The sequence below is a fragment of the Garra rufa genome, chromosome 22 (genome assembly GCF_049309525.1).
Source record: "Garra rufa chromosome 22, GarRuf1.0, whole genome shotgun sequence".
Lineage (NCBI taxonomy): Eukaryota > Metazoa > Chordata > Actinopteri > Cypriniformes > Cyprinidae > Garra > Garra rufa.
The window spans coordinates 18528272-18548421 of record NC_133382.1 but is presented as its reverse complement, the minus strand read 5'-3'; the positions used below and the strand labels follow the sequence as shown (position 1 = coordinate 18548421).

The window sequence follows — 20150 nt, the reverse complement described above, 5'->3', positions numbered from 1 at the left end:
AAGCAGTTTAATGCTTAACTAAGAAAACAAAACTACAATAGCCTATTTACAGATGTATCTGACCTGTAAATTAAGTACTGAACAGGACAGTTTCGACTCTCTGCTCCACCTGGGCGCTCCATTCTCGAGTCTTGCATTCTTTTGGCGGATGGGTGGAGTGTGCACGTGGCGAATTGGTTGTCAGTCAAGACAAACCGGATTACGATTTATTAGTGTATTATTATTGAATGGCGAATTTGGAAATAATCACTTTAGTACATTCGGCAGGCAACAGAAACAACAACAACAACAATATATATATGAAAATAAAATATAAATAAAAAAATGGCAGCGGGCCAAATTGGCTGCCAGGCCACCGGGAATTGTCCCGGTTCTCCCGATGGCCAGTCCGCCCCTGCAGCTTGCTCAGCCAGCGCAGCGTTTCAGGAGTGACTGCACCAGGCTGTGATGACGTCACAGCTTCTCATGATTGGCCACATTCACCACATGACGATGATCACGCGTGTTTCGTGCTTCAATCCATATAATTGCATAACAAATCAATTTGCATGCCATTTCGTAAATAGTTTACAATCTTTTGACTGATCTTTTTTCCCCTTAAATTCTTTATATTGGATTTGTGCATAAGTTTATTATTGTATTTTTTTCATACAGACCACTTATAGTATTCAGCTGCATTAAAGTAGGCAAACACCACGTGATCTGCCATGTTTGAGGAAGCAACAAGATCCCCAACGTGTCCGACTTGACGGCTCCGTTTTCAGCTCCTCCCCGACTGCTTTCGGCTAATCTCGCCGATCGGTCTGCGCAGCGCAGCATGAGCTCGAATACACCTAATAACTTTCACATCATAAGCGTCAGTGGAGCAAAATGTTTTGCCATGATATCATCACGTTCTCCAGTCAGATCTCGCGGGACACATCGGAATATCGCGAGATCTCATCACACCCCTAGTCATAGCACTTGCATATCATTGCTCTTTTGTTGATTTTGATTGCTTTCATTGTCCTCATTCGAAGTCGCTTTGGATAAAAGCGTCTGCTACATGACTAAATGTAAAATGTCAAGATAATCTAACAAAATATTTTTTACAGAATGCTGTTTTGGGTGAATGTTTTGGTAGGCTTTGATCCACCTGCCTTTACAGACGAGACGTGCCTGCAAATATCTCATCTGGCTCATATTAGGTCATTGGTGTGGCATTTAACTATTTTTAATTAATGTATTATATCTGAGTATTCATCCTATCACTTATTTATACATCGTCCCCTTCTCTTTTTTGTGTATTGTCTTCTATTTTGTCTCTAACTACACTGTATTTTTGTAACAGGCAATCTCAAAAACAGCCGCCGTTCCTCTTACTTGCTGGCCATTACCACTGAGCGTTCCAAGTCATGTGACGAAGGTTTAAACACCTTCAGGGATGAAGGCCGTGTTTTCTTGTAAGTGTGACAGGTGACAGGAAAAGTATCACAATTTCTCTGTGACAACTGCTGCACATAATATGTTGTTTGATGTGTCATCTCTTTACAAGGATACTCAGGCCCTTAACATTATGGCTTTTAATTCCAGTCCCTGTTGAAAAAAACAGCATATGCTGGTTAGGTAGTTTTGATGCTGGGATGCTGGTTAAGTAGGTTTTGATGCTGGTTTAAGCTGGTCCTTAGTTGGTTTATGCTGGTCCTTTGCTGGTTTATGCTGGTCCTTAGCTGGTCATGTGCTTGACCAGCATAAACCAGTAAAGGACCAGTTTAAACCAGCATCAAAACCTACCTAACCAGCATATGCTGTTTTTTTTTTTCAACAGGGGTGCTTAGTGTTTATTTTAGTACGGCATGTGTTTGTGGGCACATTCTGAATTTCTGCTGATTACGTTATTTGTAAATTATTTAAGATGCAAATGAATGAATAACGTTTGTAAAGTGTTGCCCTATTTCCAACAATAAGGTTTGTCTGTTAATTTTCTTTCTTTCTTTCTTTCTTTCTTTTTGTACAGGAGACTACCAAAACGTGTCAAAAGTTTTTTCACAGATGGCGTGAGTTATTCCTTCTTTCCAACCTCTAATACAGTCAATCTTTATTGATTAAAGTGGAAGTGAACCAGTCAGTCAAGTTTACATTATTTAGTAAACAGATTTCCACTTTAATGAAAAAAAAATAAATATATATATATATATATATATATATATATATATATATACACACACACACACACACACACACACACACACACACACACTGGCCAAAATTATAAACGCAACACTTTTGTTTTTGCCAACACATCTCCTTTGCATAGAGTTGATCAGTATGTTGATTGTGGCCTGTGGAATGTTGGTCCACTCATCTTCAATTGCTGTGTGAAGTTGCTGGATATTGGCAGGAACTGGAACATGCTGTCGTATACGCCGATCCAGAGCATCCCAAACATGCTCAATGGGTGACATGTCCGGTGCGTATGCTGGCCATGCAAGAACTGGAATGTTTTCAGCTTCCAGGAATTGTGTACAGATCCTTGCAACATGGGGCCGTGCATTATCATGCTGCAACATGAGTTGATGCTTGTGGATGAATGGCACAACACGGTATCTCTGTGCATTCAAAATGCACCTGTGTTCGTTGTCCATAACATATGCCTGCAAATTACTACAACATTGACAAAAGCAAACCGCTCACCCACACAACGCCATACACGCTGTCTGCCATCTGCCCTGTACGGTAAAAACCGGGATTCATTAATTAAGAGAACAACTCTCCAAAGTGCCAGTGCTAGACATTTGCCCACTCAAGTCGAACAAACTGCAGTCATGTCGAGACCCCGATGAGGATGACGAGAATGCAGATGGGCTTCCCTGAGATGGTTTCTGACAGTTTGTGCAGAAATTCTTTGGTTATGCAAACCGATTGTTGCAGCATCTGTCTGGGTGGCTGGTCTCAGACAATCTTGGAGGTGAAGATGCTGAATGTGGAGGTCCTGGGATGGTGTGGTTACACATGGTCTGCGGTTGTGAGGCCGGTTGGATGTACTGCCAAATTCTCTGAAACGCCTTTGGAGACGGTTTATGGTAGAGAAATGAACATTCAATTCACAGGCAACAGCTCTGGTGGACATTCCTGCAGTCAGCATGCCAATTGCACACTCCCTCAAAACTTGCAACATCTGTGGCATTGTGCTGTGTGATAAAACTGCACATTGTAGAGTGGCCTTTTATTTTGGCCAGCCTAATGCTGCGTTCCAGGCAGGCTTTTGAGCCCGTAAATCACGACTTCAAACCACGATTCACGACTTTGTAGCGTTCCAGGCAAGTCACGCCAAACAGCCTGAGCGCATTTATTATTATTATGTTATTATTAATTTGAATGCAACGTTATATTGTCCTAAAGTCTATTTTTCCACCGTGTACCACTTGCATAAACACCGCACCCGTAGGGGCTGACATTGTTGTTTCGCGGGCTATGTGATGTCAGAGCTCGGAACTGGGAGTACATTGATCTAGTACGAGTTCACAGGTGGGAAGTCATGGGTTTGACCACCGCTCCAGTGCACTTTCACGGGTAGAAGGTTGGAAAAACACAGGTAACAGGTTGCCTGGAACGCGGCATAAGGCACACCTGTGTAATAATAATGCTGTCTATGCTGTCAGCATCTTGATATGCCACACCTGTGAGGTGGATGGATTATCTCGGCAAAGGAGAAGTGCTCACTAACATAGATTTATACAGATTTGTGAACAGTATTTGACAGAAATAGGCCTTTTGTGTACATAGAAAAAGTCTTAGATCTATGAGTTCAGCGAATGAAAAATTGGGGCAAAAACAAAAGTGTTGCGTTTCTAATTTTGGTCATTGTGTATATATATATATATATATATATATATATATATATAACACGATTAATGTAACCATTTTGTTATAGCTTTTGAAGAAAGGGTGCTGCCATCTTGCAATACCACAGCCACTGGGCTGGTTTGCTCTGTTTGTCAGTAAAGTAATATAAGCGTTTCTTTACTTTTTGACACAGATGTTATTTTAACTAACTAATCTGAATGATCAGGCTAGTCCTGCTTGCTCAGTAAGGTTTGTAATTCTCACGTGTTTTAAGGTACTATTTTCACAAGTAAGGTGTATATTTTTAAAATCTCAAATGAATAAGCACTTGGACTTATTAAGGGCTCAACAGTCCTTTCAAGTTTGTCTTTCTCCATTGTAAACAAGCGTGTGTTCAAAAAGTAAAGAAATGCTTATATTAAGGTGTGTTCACACCATGTTAATGTAAAGCGAGATTCCAACTTGTAAGAAACATTCAGGTCCTCATAGAGCTCGTCGTTATACCTGATAAACTGGGAATTCTCTGAGAGCTATGACTTGTATCACCTGACAACCGCAGATTGTGTTATCATGTCAAAATTACGATAATTAGAACATGGTGTGAAGTCATGATTACTTCACTGGCCAATGGAGCAAACCAACCTTGTGACATCACATGCTGTGGTTTTGCAAAATGGCAGCATCCTTGCTCCAAAAGCTATAACAAAAAATGGTTACATTAATCGTGTTTGTTGTATACATATTTTATTAAAGTGGAAATCAGTTTACTAAATGTAAAAAACTTGACTGACTGCTTCACTTCCACTTTAAAAGTCTGTTTAATAGTGGTATGTTTTTTCTAGTCTCTAGAGAATCTTCGAGCAGCAGAGGAAGCTCGCTGTAAACGTCACTCCACCTCTGAACTGAGGAACATCACTCTCACTGACATCAGGAAAGAAGGCTGGCTGCACTATAAACAGATTCTTACTAAAAAGGGAAAGGTCTGACAGTAGTTCATGAGTCATGCAATTTACTTTTTAGACAGTACTTCTGTAGGCTATCCTGAGACCTGTGTTTATTTATCATATCCAGAAAGTGGGCGGAGGCATGCGGCCTTGGAAACGAGTCTTCTCTGTGCTTCACACTCATTCGCTTTTCCTCTACAAGGATAAGCGGGATGCAGTGCTTCATGCAGCTGGGGCAGTAGTTCATGCTAACAGACAAGGGGAGGACGAGCAACCAATCAGCATTCGAGGTTGCTTGATTGACATTGCATACAGTGAGACAAAGCGTAAACACACCTTGCGGCTGACGACGCAGGACTTCTGTGAGTATCTGCTTCAGGCGGAGGACAGGGATGACATGCTGAGCTGGATCAGAGTCATCAGAGAGAACAGCAAGACTGACAATGAGGTTTGTTCAGAAAATAAAAGAATAAAAAAGCTCTTTCTTAGACAAATGGTTATTAGACAACAATCAGCTAATAGTAACAAAAAAGCATAATAAAAAAGTTAAAATGCAGCTACATAATTTATTCATGCCAACAATACATGCTAGGAAACCAACCTAAGTGCCAACCTAATATTGTGAGTAGTGTTATAATGCAACAAGAGATAACTGTAATGCAGACACAGATAAACATTGCTGCTGTTCAGTGAAGTCATAGTACACTTAATTGAATTAAAATAAACTGTAGAACTATGACTGTAAAAATTGCTATGAAAGTAGCTAGGAATGTACTGTAAATTTACACTAAAATATTTGACACCTCATCTTTGCTTTTGAACAGGAATTGGGCTTCTCCAGACAGGCTCTCATCAATAAGAAGCTGAATGACTATAAGAAACAGAGGTGATTTCTCTTGCCTATTTGATTGCACTTATAGAATGGTGAGTGTTGTAGTCTTATCTTTTCCATTTTGCAGTCCAACAGGTAACAAGCCAGACACTTCTCCAAGGATCCATCGGATGATGCCACCTTTCCTCCTTTCTAAAAATGAAAACATATCAGGAGTTAACCGAGCCCCAGGGAAAGGTAAACATGACTAACAGGGTTAGATACTATACCCCCGCCCCTTTATCAACTCTCTGCTTTGCATTTGCATCATTCAGATCTCTGTATCTTCACTTTCTTCATCTCCAACAGATGAGAGTACTAAGGCTTCATGGGGCATTAACATAACGAGAAAGGCAAAGAAAATGGGTCCAAAAGCTTTTGGGGTAAGGCTGGAAGACTGCCCGTCTGCTGCTAATAATAAGGTCAGTAAACTTTGTAAACCAGTGCTAGGTTTAAATTAACTGCATTGTGGGAAATTACTTAAGGGCTTGACACATTTAAGAATACTTCATTTTTGTTTAGGCTTTGGCTTTGATTTTGAGAGAAATCATGTGGGTAATTTAGGTTTGAGTCTGGCATGTAACGTGATCTTATCCCCTTTCCGTACATTGTTTCAAAATAAAGCAAATACAATTTAAAGATAAAGGTAAGGTATTGAGAACTTAAAATGTGCTTTTGAGACAGAAAATAAAGGAAATATTTTGTTACCTTTTATGTGCTTGTGCATGTAGTTTGTCCCACAGATTGTAGAGACTTGTTGTCGTTTGGTGGAGGAGATGGGTTTAGAATATACTGGCATCTACAGAGTGCCAGGAAACAATGCAGTGGTGTCTTCCCTTCAGGACCAGCTCAACAAGGGCATGGATATAGACACTACTGAGGAGGTGAGTAGGGAGAATGACAAAGACAGATAGCAAATCTGCAGGTATAATAAAGAACAGTAATTACATTGCATTGATTACAGAAATGGCAAGATTTGAATGTTATCAGCAGTCTTCTGAAGTCCTTCTTAAGGAAACTTCCAGAGCCTCTTTTTACAGATGGTATATTTAGCTCAGCTTCCCTTTAAATTCATTCATACAAAGCCTCAGTGAGTAGGTGTTCCATTCAAAACACAGCTCACTGCTGCCCTCTACTTGCAGATAAATATAATGACTTCATTGACGCTAACCGTTTAGAAGATGCAGGGGACCGCTTGAAGACCATAAAGAAACTTGTATGTACCATCAGTTTATTCATTCAATTTCAGCAAATTTGTATTTGCAGTTGCTAACCAAAGTTTTGTGCTGTTCTTGTTTATGTTGCTCTTTTAGATACATGACCTGCCGGATCACTACTACTACACTCTAAAGTTTTTAATTGGCCACCTGAAAACAGTTGCAGACTATTCAGAGAAGAACAAGGTTCATGCTATACTAGACATACTTGGACAATCACATTAAAAGAGTGTTTCTTCATCCGCTGGCACTTTTGGCACTGTAGACTTAATAGAGATAGACATAATAGACTTATGTCCAGCAGTATACATACACCACTGTTCAAAATGTTGAGGTTGGTACAATGTTTTTACTGCTTTTGAAAGAAGTCTCCTTTGCTCACCAAGGCTGCATTAATTTGATTAAAAATACAGGGCAAACAGTATAATTGTGAAATATTATTACAATTAAAATAACTGTTTTCTACTGGATTTTTTAGAAGGCAAATAATTCCTGTGATTGCGAAGATTAATTTTCATTCATGTCTTATAACCCTTCAGAAATAATTTAAATATGCTAATTTTATGTTTGTTTGTTTTTTTTGTTTTATGAGAAACAGTTGTGCTGCCTAATATATTTATGAAAACTGTGATACATTTTTCCCAGCAATCTTTAATGAACAAAGTTCAAAAGAACAGCATTTATATGAAATAGAAATCTTTTGTATCAATATTAATGGCATTACTGCCACTTATGATCAGTGTAAAAATTCCTGACCCCAAAGTTTTGAACAGTAATGTACACGCATGACAATTCTGTAATTTTTGCCATTATTCTATGAAAGTCATTAAAAATTTCCCTCACTGTGTCAGTTACAGCAAAGCTCAAATTATGTATTGTTTAATAATGTTCTGAGGTGTAAATGACAGTGGAAGTGACTGTAATTCTGTAATTCTGGAATTAAATGGCAGACTTCTTTTGCTTTTAAGGCTAATAATACAGCTCACATTTTCATGATCCTAAATTCATTAAAATAAACTGTATTTTTACACTGCATGAACTGACAAAACTACAGTGTAAAATTTACCTCAAGTTTTCTTTTTCTTCATCAATTTTTCATCATCCCTTAGGAAAAATAATACATAAACTATTCTGAACTAAACTAAAATAAAAGAACACCTTTACATTGAGAAGTAATTTCTGATAAAAACTGACTAAATTTGACTCTCCTTGCTTTACAGATGGAGCCTAGAAATCTGGCCCTGGTATTTGGCCCCACACTGGTGCGGACCTCAGAAGACAACATGATCAACATGGTCACTCACATGCCAGACCGCTACAAGATTACAGAGACTCTTATTTTGCATGTATGTCCTTTCAGATTGCTTTTCTCTTCTGGCTCCTAAAATAAAAAAGGGCAGTCATGACTTTAGTGTTTATATGTATATACAGTGGGGCAAAAAAGTATTTAGCCAGCCGTAATTGTGCAAGTTCTCCCACTTAAAAAGATGAGAGAGGCCTGTAATTTTCATCATAGGTATACCTCAACTATGAGAGACAAAATGAGAAAAAAAAATCCAGAAAATCACATTGTCTGATTTTTAAAGAATTTATTTGCAAGTTATGGTGGAAAATAAGTATTTGGTCACCTACAAACAAGCAAGATTTCTGGCTCTCACAGACCTTAAATTCTTCTGTAAGAGGCTCCTCTGTCCTCCACTCGTTACCTGTATTAATGGCACCTGTTTGAACTCGTTATCAGTATAAAAGACACCTGTCCACAACCTCAAACAGTCACACTCCAAACTCCATTATGGCCAAGACAGAGAGCTGTCAAAGGACACCAGAAACAAAATTGTAGACCTGCACCAGGCTGGGAAGACTGAATTGGCAATAGGTAAGCAGCTTGGTGTGAAGAAATCAACTGTGGGAGCAATTATTAGAAAATGGAAGACATACAAGACCACTGATAATCTCCCTCGATCTGGGGCTCCACACAAGATCTCACCCCATGGGGTCAAAATGATCACAAGAACGGTGAGCAAAAATCACAGCGCTTTTTACAATACAAGTTGTGTCAAAGCAACCTTACAGTATTAAAATAATAAAGTAAAATGTCAATAATAATGCAAGAGTTCCATATTGCAACAAAGTCAAATTGGGGAGGACTCATCTGGTTCCCATGGCCTTGTTCCGGTGGCCGTTTAGGGTAGGAGTTCTTTCTTGATGTTCTGTCTCTTGGGCTCAACTAGTTGACACGGTATCCGCTGACATTCGGCTGTAGGTGTTGATCCACCATCTGCTCTTGGTTTGGACTGGATCCGGGGGACTGCAGTGACCATCTGATCTGGATACGGACTGGATCTGGTGGCTATGGTGACCTGGGAATAAGAAACAAACAGACTAATATTAATGTAGATGCAAGAGTTCCAAGTTGCCACAAAATCAGATTGGAGAGGACTCATCTGGTTTTCGCTGTCGATGGCCGTCTAGGTGATGAGGTCTTCACTGATGATCTGTCTCTGGGGCTCATCTAGTTGATGTGGTCTCTGCTGAAATTCAGGGCTGTAGAGGATATCTCTGGGTGCTGATGGGCACGGACTAGATCCGGGAGACTGCAGTGACCGTCTGATCTGGATACAGGTGGCTACAGTGACCTCGGAATAAGAAGGAAAGATACTAATATTAGCGTAGATGCCATTCTTCTTCTGATGCAACGAGTACATCAGGTGTTATAGGAAGTGTCCCTGGTTCCGGTTGACCTAAGTAATGCAGCCTAACAATCCTTTAACGGATTTGGAATAGGAAATGTATTAAGTGTAGGCCAGGTTAAAGAGATGGGTCTTTAATCTAGATTTAAACTGACAGAGTGTGTCTGCATCCCAAACAGTGTTAGGTAGATTGTTCCAGAGTTTGGGCGCTAAATGTGAAAAAGATCTGCCGCCCGCAGTTGATTTTGATATTCTAGGTACTGTCAAATTGCCGGAATTTTGAGAACGCAGCGGACGTGAGGGACTATAATATGATAAGAGCTCGCTCAAGTACTGAGGAGCTAAACCGTTGAGGGCTTTATAAGTAATTAGCAAGATTTTGAAATCTATACGATGTTTAATAGGGAGCCAGTGCAGTGTTGACAGAACCGGGCTAATATGCTCATACTTTCTGGTTCTAGTAAGAACTCTAGCTGCTGCATTTTTGGACCAGCTGGAGTTTGTTTATTAAGCGTGCAGAACAACCACCCAATAAAGCATTACACTAATCTATCCTTGAGGTCATGAACGCATGGATTAACGTTTCTGCATTTGATATCGTGAGCATAGGTCGTAATTTCGATATATTTTTTAGATGAAAAAATGCGGTTTTGCAAATGCTAGAAATGTGGCTTTTGAAGGAAAGATTGCTATCGAATAGCACACCTAGGTTCCTGACTGATGACGACGAATTGACAGAGCAGTCATTGAGTATTAGACTGTGTTTTAGGTTATTACATGCAGAGGTTTTAGGTCCAATAATTAACACCTCTGTTTTTTCAGAATTTAGCAGTAAAAAAATTTCTTGCCATCCAATTTTTTATTTCAACTATGCATTCTGTTAGTTTTTCAAATTGGTATGTTTCGCCGGGCCGTGAAGAAATATAGAGCTGCGTATCATCAGCATAACAGTGAAAGCTAACACCATGTTTCCTGATGATATCTCCCAAGGGTAACATATATATCTCTAATAGTATCTATCTTGGTAGTAAAATAGTTCATGAAGTCATTACTGCTGTGCTGTTGGGAAAATTCAGCGCCTGTTGGTGCTTTATTCTTCGTTAATTTAGCCACTGTATTGAATAAATACCTAAAAACATAGGGTTATGTTTGTTTTCTTCTAAGAAAGATGAAAAATAATCTGATCTAGCAGTTTTTAATGCTTTTCTATAGGATATGTTACATTCACGCCAGGCTGTACGGAAAACCTCTAGTTTTGTTTTCTTCCAGCTGCGTTCCATTTTTCGTCGTGCTCTCTTCAGTGCACGAGTGTGTTCAGTATACCACAGCGTCGGACTGTTTTCCTTAATTTTTCTTAACCGCAGAGGAGCAACTATATCTAAAGTGCTAGAAAAAAGAGAGTCAATAGTTTCTGTTGCATCATCAAGTTTTCCTGAGCTATCGGATATGCTGAGGAATTCAGATAAATCAGGAAGGTTACTTACAAAGCAGTCTCTTGTGGTAGAAGTGATGGTTCTACCGTACTTATGGCGAGGAGTTAGTTTTACAGTTTTAGTTATCTGGAGTATACACGAGACTAGATAATGATCTGAGATATCATCACTTTGATGCAGAATTTCAACGCCATTAACATCAATTCCGTGTGACAATATTAAATCTAAAGTATGATTTCGGCAATGAGTAGGTCCTGACATGTGTTGTCTAACCCCAGTTGAGTTCAGAATGTCTATAAATGCTGATCCCAATGCATCTTTTTCATTATCAACATGGATGTTAAAATCACCCACTATTAAGACTTTATCTGCGGCCAACACTAATTCGGATAGAAAATCAGCAAATTCTTTAATAAAGTCTGTATGGTGCCCTGGTGGCCTGTATACAGTAGCTAGTACAAGCGTCACAGGAGATTTATCATTAATACTTGATTCTTTGGATAATGTCATATGGAGCACCATTACTTCAAACGAGTTATACTTAAAGCCTGTTCTCTGAGAAACACTGAACATATTGCTATAAAATATCATATCATTTACAAAAAGTGCTTTCGTAGAAAGTGACCTGATATTTAATAAGCCAAGCTTTATCATTTGTTTCTCAGTATTATATACATTTTTTATTTGTTGAACATCAATTACATTGTTACTCTTACATTGCTTTGGACGTTTATTGTATTTTCTAGCTCGGGGAACAGACACAGTCTCTATAGTGTGATATCTAGGTGAAAGGGTCTCTATGTGCTGAGAATTAACTGATTTCTGTGACGTGAGGCGGCTAGCAGACGGTCGGTTTAGCCAGTCTGTCTGCTTCCTGACCTGGGCCTCAGTTAGTCAAGTGCAAACGCTAAGACTATGTGCCATATTTCTAGATAGGAGAGATGCTCCACATCCGGAGGGATGAAGACCATCTCTTTTCAACAGGTCAGGTCTGCCCCAGAAACTCGTCCAATTGTCTATGAAACCTATGTTATTTCGCGGGCACCACTTTGACATCCAGCCGTTTAATGATGACAATCTACTGTGTATCTCGTCACCACGGTAAGCAGGGAGGGGACCAGAGCATATTACAGTGTCTGACATCGTACTTGCAAGTTCACACACCTCTTTAACATTATTTTTAGTGATCTCCGACTGGCGAAGTCGAACATCATTAGTGTCGACGTGAATAACAATCTTACTGAATTTACGTTTAGCATTAGCCAGCACTTTTAAATTTGCCAAGATGTCAGGCGCTCTGGCTCCCGGTAAACACTGGACTATGGTGGCTGGAGTCTCTATTTTCACGTTCCGTACAATAGAATCGCCAATTACTAGAGCACTTTCATCAGGTTTCTCAGTGGGTGCGTCACTGAGTGGGGAGAACCTGTTTGATGTTCTGATCGGAACGGAAGAGCGGTGTTTTGACCCGCGACTATGCCGTCTCACAGTCACCCAGTTGCCCTGCTGCACGGGCACTGTAACTACTGGAACCGAACAATTTGCATGTCTCCCTAAGCTAGTCACATCCAAAGCCTTATCCAAGTCCCTCACATTCTTACTATCCTCCATTAAAGTTTGGATGTGTGTCTCTAGTTCTGAAATCTTCTCTGTCAGCCTAGCTATTTCCTTGCATTTATCACATGTATAAGGCTCACTGCCAACAGAGATAGATAAGCTATACATGTGGCAGGTGGTGCAGACAACAATAGCAAGAGAAGAATCCATTACTCACCGTTTTTGTAGAATGGTTCCAACTTACCACTGTTGTTTTGATGAACTCTTGAAGAGAGGGATGGGAGGAGGAACAATGGAGTGAAGAGGACGTAAAAGGAATCGCGATTTGCAAGTTAATCGGCTAACTGAATGCTAACTTGTTGCAAATCATGGTTGTGGAATAAAAGCGAAACGGTTCGCGAGAGAGAAAGGAGAGCGGTAGTAGGTGCGAGTAAAGAATGTGAATGTAAATGCAAGTCGCCAGTGGCAAGCTAAATAGCTAAGCTAAATAGCTAACCCACTGCAGTCGCGGATAATTTCACAAGTCTGTTGGGAGTAAAGCTGTTTTTAATTACTTTAATCAGCAGAGAGTAATAATAAGATAGAGATTTCTAAAGAAAAACAAGCTCCAGAAAGCTACAATCACAGAGAGCTAAAAACACAAACCACACGGCAGTTCAGCAAAACAGGAAGTGACGATCTCAAAGTAACAAAGGCTACCATCAGTAACACACTATGCCGCCAGGGACTCAAATCCTGCAGTGCCAGACGTGTCCCCCTGCTTAAGCCAGTACATGTCCAAGCCCTTCTGAAGTTTGCTAGAGAGCATTTGGATGATCCAGAAGAGGACTGGGAGAATGTCATATGGTCAGATGAAACCAAAATAGAACTTTTTGGTAAAAACTCTACTTGTCGTGTTTGGAGGAGAAAGAATGCTGAGTTGCATCCAAAGAACACCATACCTACTGTGAAGCATGGGGGTGGAAACATCATGCTTTGGGGCTGTTTTTCTGCAAAGGGACCAGGACGACTGATATGTACTGATCCGTGTAAAGGAAAGAATGAATGGGGCCATGTATCGTCAGATTTTGAGTGAATACCTCCTTCCATCAGCAAGGGAATTGAAGATGAAACGTGGCTGGGTCTTTCAGCATGACAATGATCCCAAACACATCACCTGGGTAACGAAGGAGTGGCTACGTAATAAGCATTCCAAGGTCCTGGAGTGGCCTAGCCAGTCTCCAGATCTCAACCCAATAGAAAATCTTTGGGGAGAGTTGAAATTTCGTGTTCCCCAGGGAGAGCCCCAAAACATCACTGCTCTAGAGGAGATCTGCATGGAGGAATGGGCCAAAATACCAGCAACAGTGTGTGAAAACCTTGTGAAGACTTACAGAAAATGTTTGACCTCTGTCATTGCCAGCAAAGGGTATATAACAAAGTATTGAGATTAACTTTTGTTATTGACCAAATACTTATTTCCACCATAATTTGCAAATAAATTCTTTAAAAATCAGACAATGTGATTTTCTGGATGTGTGGCATTTTTTTTCTCATTTTGTCTCTCAAAGTTGAGGTATACCTATGATAAAAATTACAGGCCTCTCTCATCTTTTTAAGTGGGAGAACTTGCACAATTGGTGGCTGACTAAATACTTTTTTGCCCCACTGTATGTATATATATATATATCCTTTTTTTTTTCATTTTCACTCTCTGTAAAAAGCGTTTAATTTTAAAGGCCATTACATCTCTTCTTACAGAAACTGAAGTAAATGCTAAATGGCTAACTATCTCAAACCGTATCAACACCCCCCTTTACAGCATGTTGTGTGTTGGATACTTGAGATGGCAAACACTGTGATAGAGCTATATGTCTTTAGCCCAAGTCAAATCCTAAGGCAATAGAAATTGATACAATGCAACCATGAAGATTGCAACTGTTTTATATGGTATATTTTTATATTGTACATAGTTTTATATAGTATAAAGTAGGGGCATTCATGGTCTAATGGTTAGAGAGTTGGACTGGTTCAATCTGGGTACCAGCAGAATTGTAGGTTACTTTCAATAACGACAACCCTTGAGCAAAGCACCGAACCACCAACTGCTCCCTGGGTGCCGCAGCAAAATTACCCACTGGTGTGTATGTGCACTTGGATGGGTGAATAGCAGAGCATAAACTCTAAGTATGGGACACCATACCTGGCCACATGTCACATTGTTTCCCTTTTTAGTCCTATCATTACTTTTGGTACAAAAATAATGGTACAATAAAAGATATATTGAAAAAACGACATCAGGTTTAGAATAATTCACAAAACAGTCCATAATAAAATTCGATAAACGAAATGAAAACCTAATTTTTCAGTCTCTCAGGCATGTCATTAAAAACAAATAAGCATTTTTTTAATGGTTGGATCTTTAGGAAGGCTATGTAAAGTTTTTGGAGGTGCAGATTCTTTACTTTCACTGACATAATATCTGAGTTTAACAGTCTTACTCAACATCTTTATCCAACAGGACTATTGCTTTTGTAACTGATTGACAGACAGAGCACACCTCCTCGATTACATACAATGATTACACGTTAATGCCATCAATTCTCCTGATTTCAGATCTGGGTGTTTCAGAAGGGTTGAAAAGAATAATTCATATTTTAAATACAATTTTTAGTTTTGAAACTTGCAGCATTATTGTAGAGCAGGGTTCCTCAAATCTTACCCTGGAGGGCCAATGCGCTGCAGAGTTTAGCTCCAACCCTGATCAAACTCACCTACCTGTGATTCTCTAATGATTCTGAAGAACTTGATTAGCATGCTCAGGTGTGTTTGATTAGGGTTAGAGCTAAACTCTGCAGGAAAATGGATCTCGTGGGCCAGATTTGAGGATCCCTGTTGTAGAGTAACCTATTGTATGTGTAAATAGCAAGAACATTTTAATTATCCATTTCATGACCCTGGAATAATTTATTTTGCTTAACATTGTGCCACAAATGTCTTTCACAGAGCTGAACCTGATTCTGGAATATATTCTCAATTTGAACAGAATTAATATAAGAAAATGTTTCCTGTCTTTAAGTACTTTTTGTTTGTTTATTTACAGTATACGTGGTTCTTCTGTGATGAGCTGGGTAAGGATGAAAAGGTACAGACTGCTTTTTGTAACCATTTTAAATATTTATTAAGTTTAAAAAGGGATAAGGGTTTAATAGACACCCTTTAGATTACCCACTTAACAGTCTTTGGTCTGTGTCTTATCATCATTTTAATTGGTTAAAATTAAGTTTAATACAGTTCAGAACAGTACAGTCATTATATAAATAGCTTTGATGGACAGGGTGGACAGGGCACTTCAAAATTTAAAAAAACTCATCAATATGTTGATGTTTTCCCTGTAGACACCAGAAGACCAGCAGGATATAGAGCCTGTTCCAAATATTGACCACCTCCTGTCTAACATTGGCAGGACAGTGCCACTAGGAGACTCCTCAGGTGAGAGATACTGACATTGGATAAGCTTCTTGGCACAGGTGTATATTTACCTGTAAAAAGAAGGGAAAAAAAAGTTAAGAGGTTAAGAGCTTGTTTCTAACACCAAGCCTTCATGAAATCCTCCTATTATTATTTTTCTAGTGGAAGATGGTTTTCACTAATGGTTTTCACTATTTACCCCTCCTCTTTTTTGAACTCCTACCTCACCTGGTCTCTCTTTGTCTTTTTCTGTTAATCTTTCTTCTACTTGTCATCTCTCTCCCTCTCTCTCTCTCTCTCTCTCTCTCTCTCTCTCTCTCTCTCTCTCTCTCTCTCTCTCTCTCTCTCTCTCTCTCTCTCTCTCTGAGAGGTGCATGCTGGGAGTGTGGTTGCGTGAGAGTGGAGTGTGTTGGTGAATGCTGGGGTAAAAACTTGGTGTTCTTTTTTTTCTTTCTTTAACTTTCTTTTCCCCGTTTTCTTGGCTGATAGTTCCTTGGATTAGAGAGGTGTTGTGCAAATCTGACCGCACACAGCGCGGCTCTCCTTTTTGTTGGCTGACATGGCCGATATGACCGACACGGGTCAAGGCATGTCACACCTGACGCGGCGTAATGGGTGCAGGTGTGTCCCAGAACCTGGTGTTAGCATGGAAGAGGTACTTGTCGGAGAACAAATTGGATTCGATAATATTATATTAGCTTCACGAATGAATAAGGTGATTGTTGTATTTTTGAAAATGGAGCAGTTAGTCAATCAGCTAACAGAGGGTAGTTTATGGGTGAGAGAAACGTTTGTGCCCGTGACTCCGTTAGCGGCACCCGCAACAAAAATAACAATATCTAATGTTCCGCCTTTTGTTTTAAATGATGCCATCGTTAAAGAACTGATGCAATATGGAAAAATTGCAAGTCCGATCAGAATGATCCCGTTGGGATGCAAAAACACTGCTCTTAAACATGTACTTTCATTTTGAAGACAAGTGTTTATGTTTTTGACCTCACCTGAACGCACACTGGAAATTTCTTTTTGTGCTAGTCATGGAGAGAACTCCTACATGGTATATGCGAGCACAGACAATCTCAAGTGCTTTGAATGCGGTGAGTTAGGACACAAAAGGTTCTCTTGTCCGCATAAAGATGTGAGTAATGATCAACAACAGGAGGCTGCTGATATAATTCAAAACAGATCTAATCCTAACAATAAGACAATGGAGGTCACAGTAACACAGAATGGTGAAGGAGGAGAGGAACAGGCTGAAACGTCATCAAAAGAAGTAGATGCGTCAGATAAGGTGAGTGGAAGCGATAATGAAAAAGCTGGATGTAGTTCTGTTTTTGATGTACATTCCAATGTTACTCTTGACAAAAGTAAGAATGTGAATGATACTGAGGAAGGGGACCAAACAAAGATACAGGTTGTTGAGGAAGGGTCAGGAGATGAATTTGATGGCATGTCACAATGTACTGAAGATAGTGTGAGAGATGAAGAACAGTGGTCTGAAGAGTATGAGTTGGCTAAGATTAACAAAGGAGATCTGTACACTGTGGAACAAATTAATGCCTTTCTGGATGAAACAAAGGGGAAAAGCGTTGAGGTGAGTGATTTCTTTCCAGACTTAGACAAGTTTGAGGCCTCTGTGATGTGGGCAAGGAAAGTAAGTACTGATAAAGAGCTGTCACAACAGAAGCGTTTTAGATTGAAGAAACATATTACTGTTATACGAAAAAGGAAAGGGAAGGGGAGGCCGAAAAGGGGGACTACTAGTCACTATGTGTAAGGGCACTTCTTTCCTATTTTTTTTCCTTCTTATCTTTCTTTTCCCTATGGAGATTTTTCAGGTGGGATCTCTTAATGTAAATGGGATGAGGGAATGAAAGAAAGCTGAGACAATCTTAGAATTTATCAAATTGCGTTTAGATGTGATTTTTTTTGCAAGAGATCCATAGTGATTTTATGAAAAGCAATGAGACTGATTGGAATTTATGGTGGAGAAATGATAAATTTTTAAGTCATGGATCTAATCTGAGTGCAGGGGTTGGCATTCTTTTTTCACCATTAATTAGGGCAAAGTGTCTATTTAAGAAAGAAATTGAGCCAGGGAGACTACTAGCTGTAAGAGTAGAAATTAATGATCTTTGCTTTGTTTTTATTAATATATATGCACCTAATGGGTGTAGTATTTTTTTAAAACAACAGAAGGATGAGGATTTACTTATTATTGGAGGAGATTGGAATTGTACTCTTGATTTTAATATTGATAGGAATGGAGAGGAACCTTGTATTCAGTCTTCACGTCTCCTATCTAGTATTGTTAAAAGATATAATTTATCAGATATGTGGAGAGAAAATAACCCCCTAACAAGGCAATACACTTGGGTGAAGATGAATGCTGACAGAGTCTCGGCAGCTCGTTTAGATAGGTTGTATTTATTAAAGAGCATGAGAAATAGAGTTGTGCACACAGCTATTGTCCCCACACCAAGTGCTGATCATAAATTAGTGACTGTTGATGTTTTATTAGCACTGAGAAGATACAAAAGTGCTTACTGGCATTTTAATGCTAAGTTATTACAAGAGAAAATGTTTTGTGAGAGTTTTAAATATTTCTGGGAAACATGGGGAAATGAAAAGAGCAGATATGATATTATTTTATGGTGGGAAGTTGGTAAAGCTCATATAAGGGAATTTTGTCAACAATATACAGCATATTCAGCTACATGTTTGAAATGGACTCTTGATGGGCTTGAGAAAGAAATTCTTGTGACTGAAAATAATATGATGGAAAATGATGTTGTTAATGTACAAAAATGGATGAAAAAAAAAAAACAAAGATTGAGTTTTATTTTAAATTAAAGGGTTAAAAGTGCTCTGGTGAAAAATCGATTTCTAACGTTGAGAGATATAGATGGTCCAACCTCTTATTTTTTTAACTTGGAATATAAAACAAAACAGGAAAAACAAATGTCAAGTTTGAAAAATTGTGATGGGTTTGTTACGACTGATCCTGTGGAGATGCGTAGAATAGCTGTGGACTTTTATTCTCAACTCTTTGCGGCTGAGAAAATGGATGATCAGAGTCAGAACGAACTATTACAGAATCTTCCCTGCCTAACCTCTGAACAAAAAGAAAATCTAGACTCTGGACTTTCATTTGAGGAAGTAAGTGCTGCTGTGATGGGACTTTTTTCAGGGCGTACTCCTGGGATAGACAGACTTCCTGGTGAATTTTATAAGCACTTTTGCGTTGTTGTGTTCAGAATATAAAATTTTATCAAAATGTCTTTCTACAAGATTAAATAAAGTGTTAAATAGTATTGTATATAAAGATCAATCATACTGTATAAAAGGCAGATATATTACTGATAATCTTTTTTTGATGCGGGATGTTATCGATTTAGCCCTGTATGATAATATTAACATAGGAATTTTATCATTAGATCAAGAGAAAGCTTTTGACAGAATTGATCATAATTATCTCTTTAGTGTCATGAAGGCTTTTGGATTTGGTAATAATTTTATTTCAATGGTAAAATTACTTTATAAAGACGCAACATGTATGATTAAAATGGCAGGTGGCCTAAGTGTCCCAGTTAAAGTTCAGAGGGGTATAAGACAGGGTACTCTAGCTATTGAACCCCTTCTATGTAAAGTGAGGATAGAGTTAATGGGCTTGCAGATTGCCCGAAATTCAAATATAAACATAAAAGTTTCAGCATATGCTGATGACATTACAGTCATTATAAGGCATGATAAAGATGTTCACGTGCTGAAAAGAGTCTTGGAGTGTTACAATAAGGCATCATCTGACAAGATTAACTGGGAAAAAAGTGATGCTCTGTGGTGTGGTGTAGAACATAAGAGACATTTACTTCCAGGAAAACTGCAGTGGGGAAGATCTGGGTTAAAATATTTAGGGGTCTATATAGGGAAGGAGGAATATAGAAGACAGAATTGGGAGGGCCTTGTGGAGAAAGTGTGTGCTCGGTTGTCTCGCTGGCACTGGCTGCTACCCCAGCTGTCCTACAGGGGAAGGATACTTGTTTGTAACAACCTTGTTGCTTCTGCTTTGTGGCATAAAATGACCGTTTTAGAGCCTCCTGAAGAATTGGTGAAAGACATTCAAAAGTATTTAATTAACTTTTTCTGGTCCGGCCAACACTGAC

The 20150-nt window shown here is 39.1% G+C and overlaps 2 protein-coding genes across 6 annotated transcripts in view; both read left to right on the top strand.

Annotated features, from left to right (window-relative positions):
• Positions 1-20150, top strand: part of LOC141297672 (LIM and SH3 domain protein 1-like) — a 311981-nt gene that overhangs the window by 193581 nt on the left and 98250 nt on the right. The gene's annotated exons all lie outside the window — the stretch shown is intronic.
• arhgap23b (Rho GTPase activating protein 23b) overlaps positions 1-20150 on the top strand; it is an 81760-nt gene that overhangs the window by 13402 nt on the left and 48208 nt on the right. For all 5 annotated transcript variants that reach the window (XM_073828052.1, XM_073828051.1, XM_073828050.1 and 2 more), the window contains 14 exons: positions 1331-1442; positions 1997-2036; positions 4668-4805; positions 4897-5217; positions 5594-5655; positions 5729-5838; positions 5950-6062; positions 6372-6524; positions 6605-6683; positions 6783-6856; positions 6954-7043; positions 8078-8203; positions 15620-15661; positions 15915-16008. In XM_073828052.1, the coding sequence (XP_073684153.1) occupies positions 1331-1442; positions 1997-2036; positions 4668-4805; positions 4897-5217; positions 5594-5655; positions 5729-5838; positions 5950-6062; positions 6372-6524; positions 6605-6683; positions 6783-6856; positions 6954-7043; positions 8078-8203; positions 15620-15661; positions 15915-16008 (1554 nt within the window). The remainder of the gene's footprint in view (positions 1-1330; positions 1443-1996; positions 2037-4667; positions 4806-4896; positions 5218-5593; positions 5656-5728; positions 5839-5949; positions 6063-6371; positions 6525-6604; positions 6684-6782; positions 6857-6953; positions 7044-8077; positions 8204-15619; positions 15662-15914; positions 16009-20150) is intronic.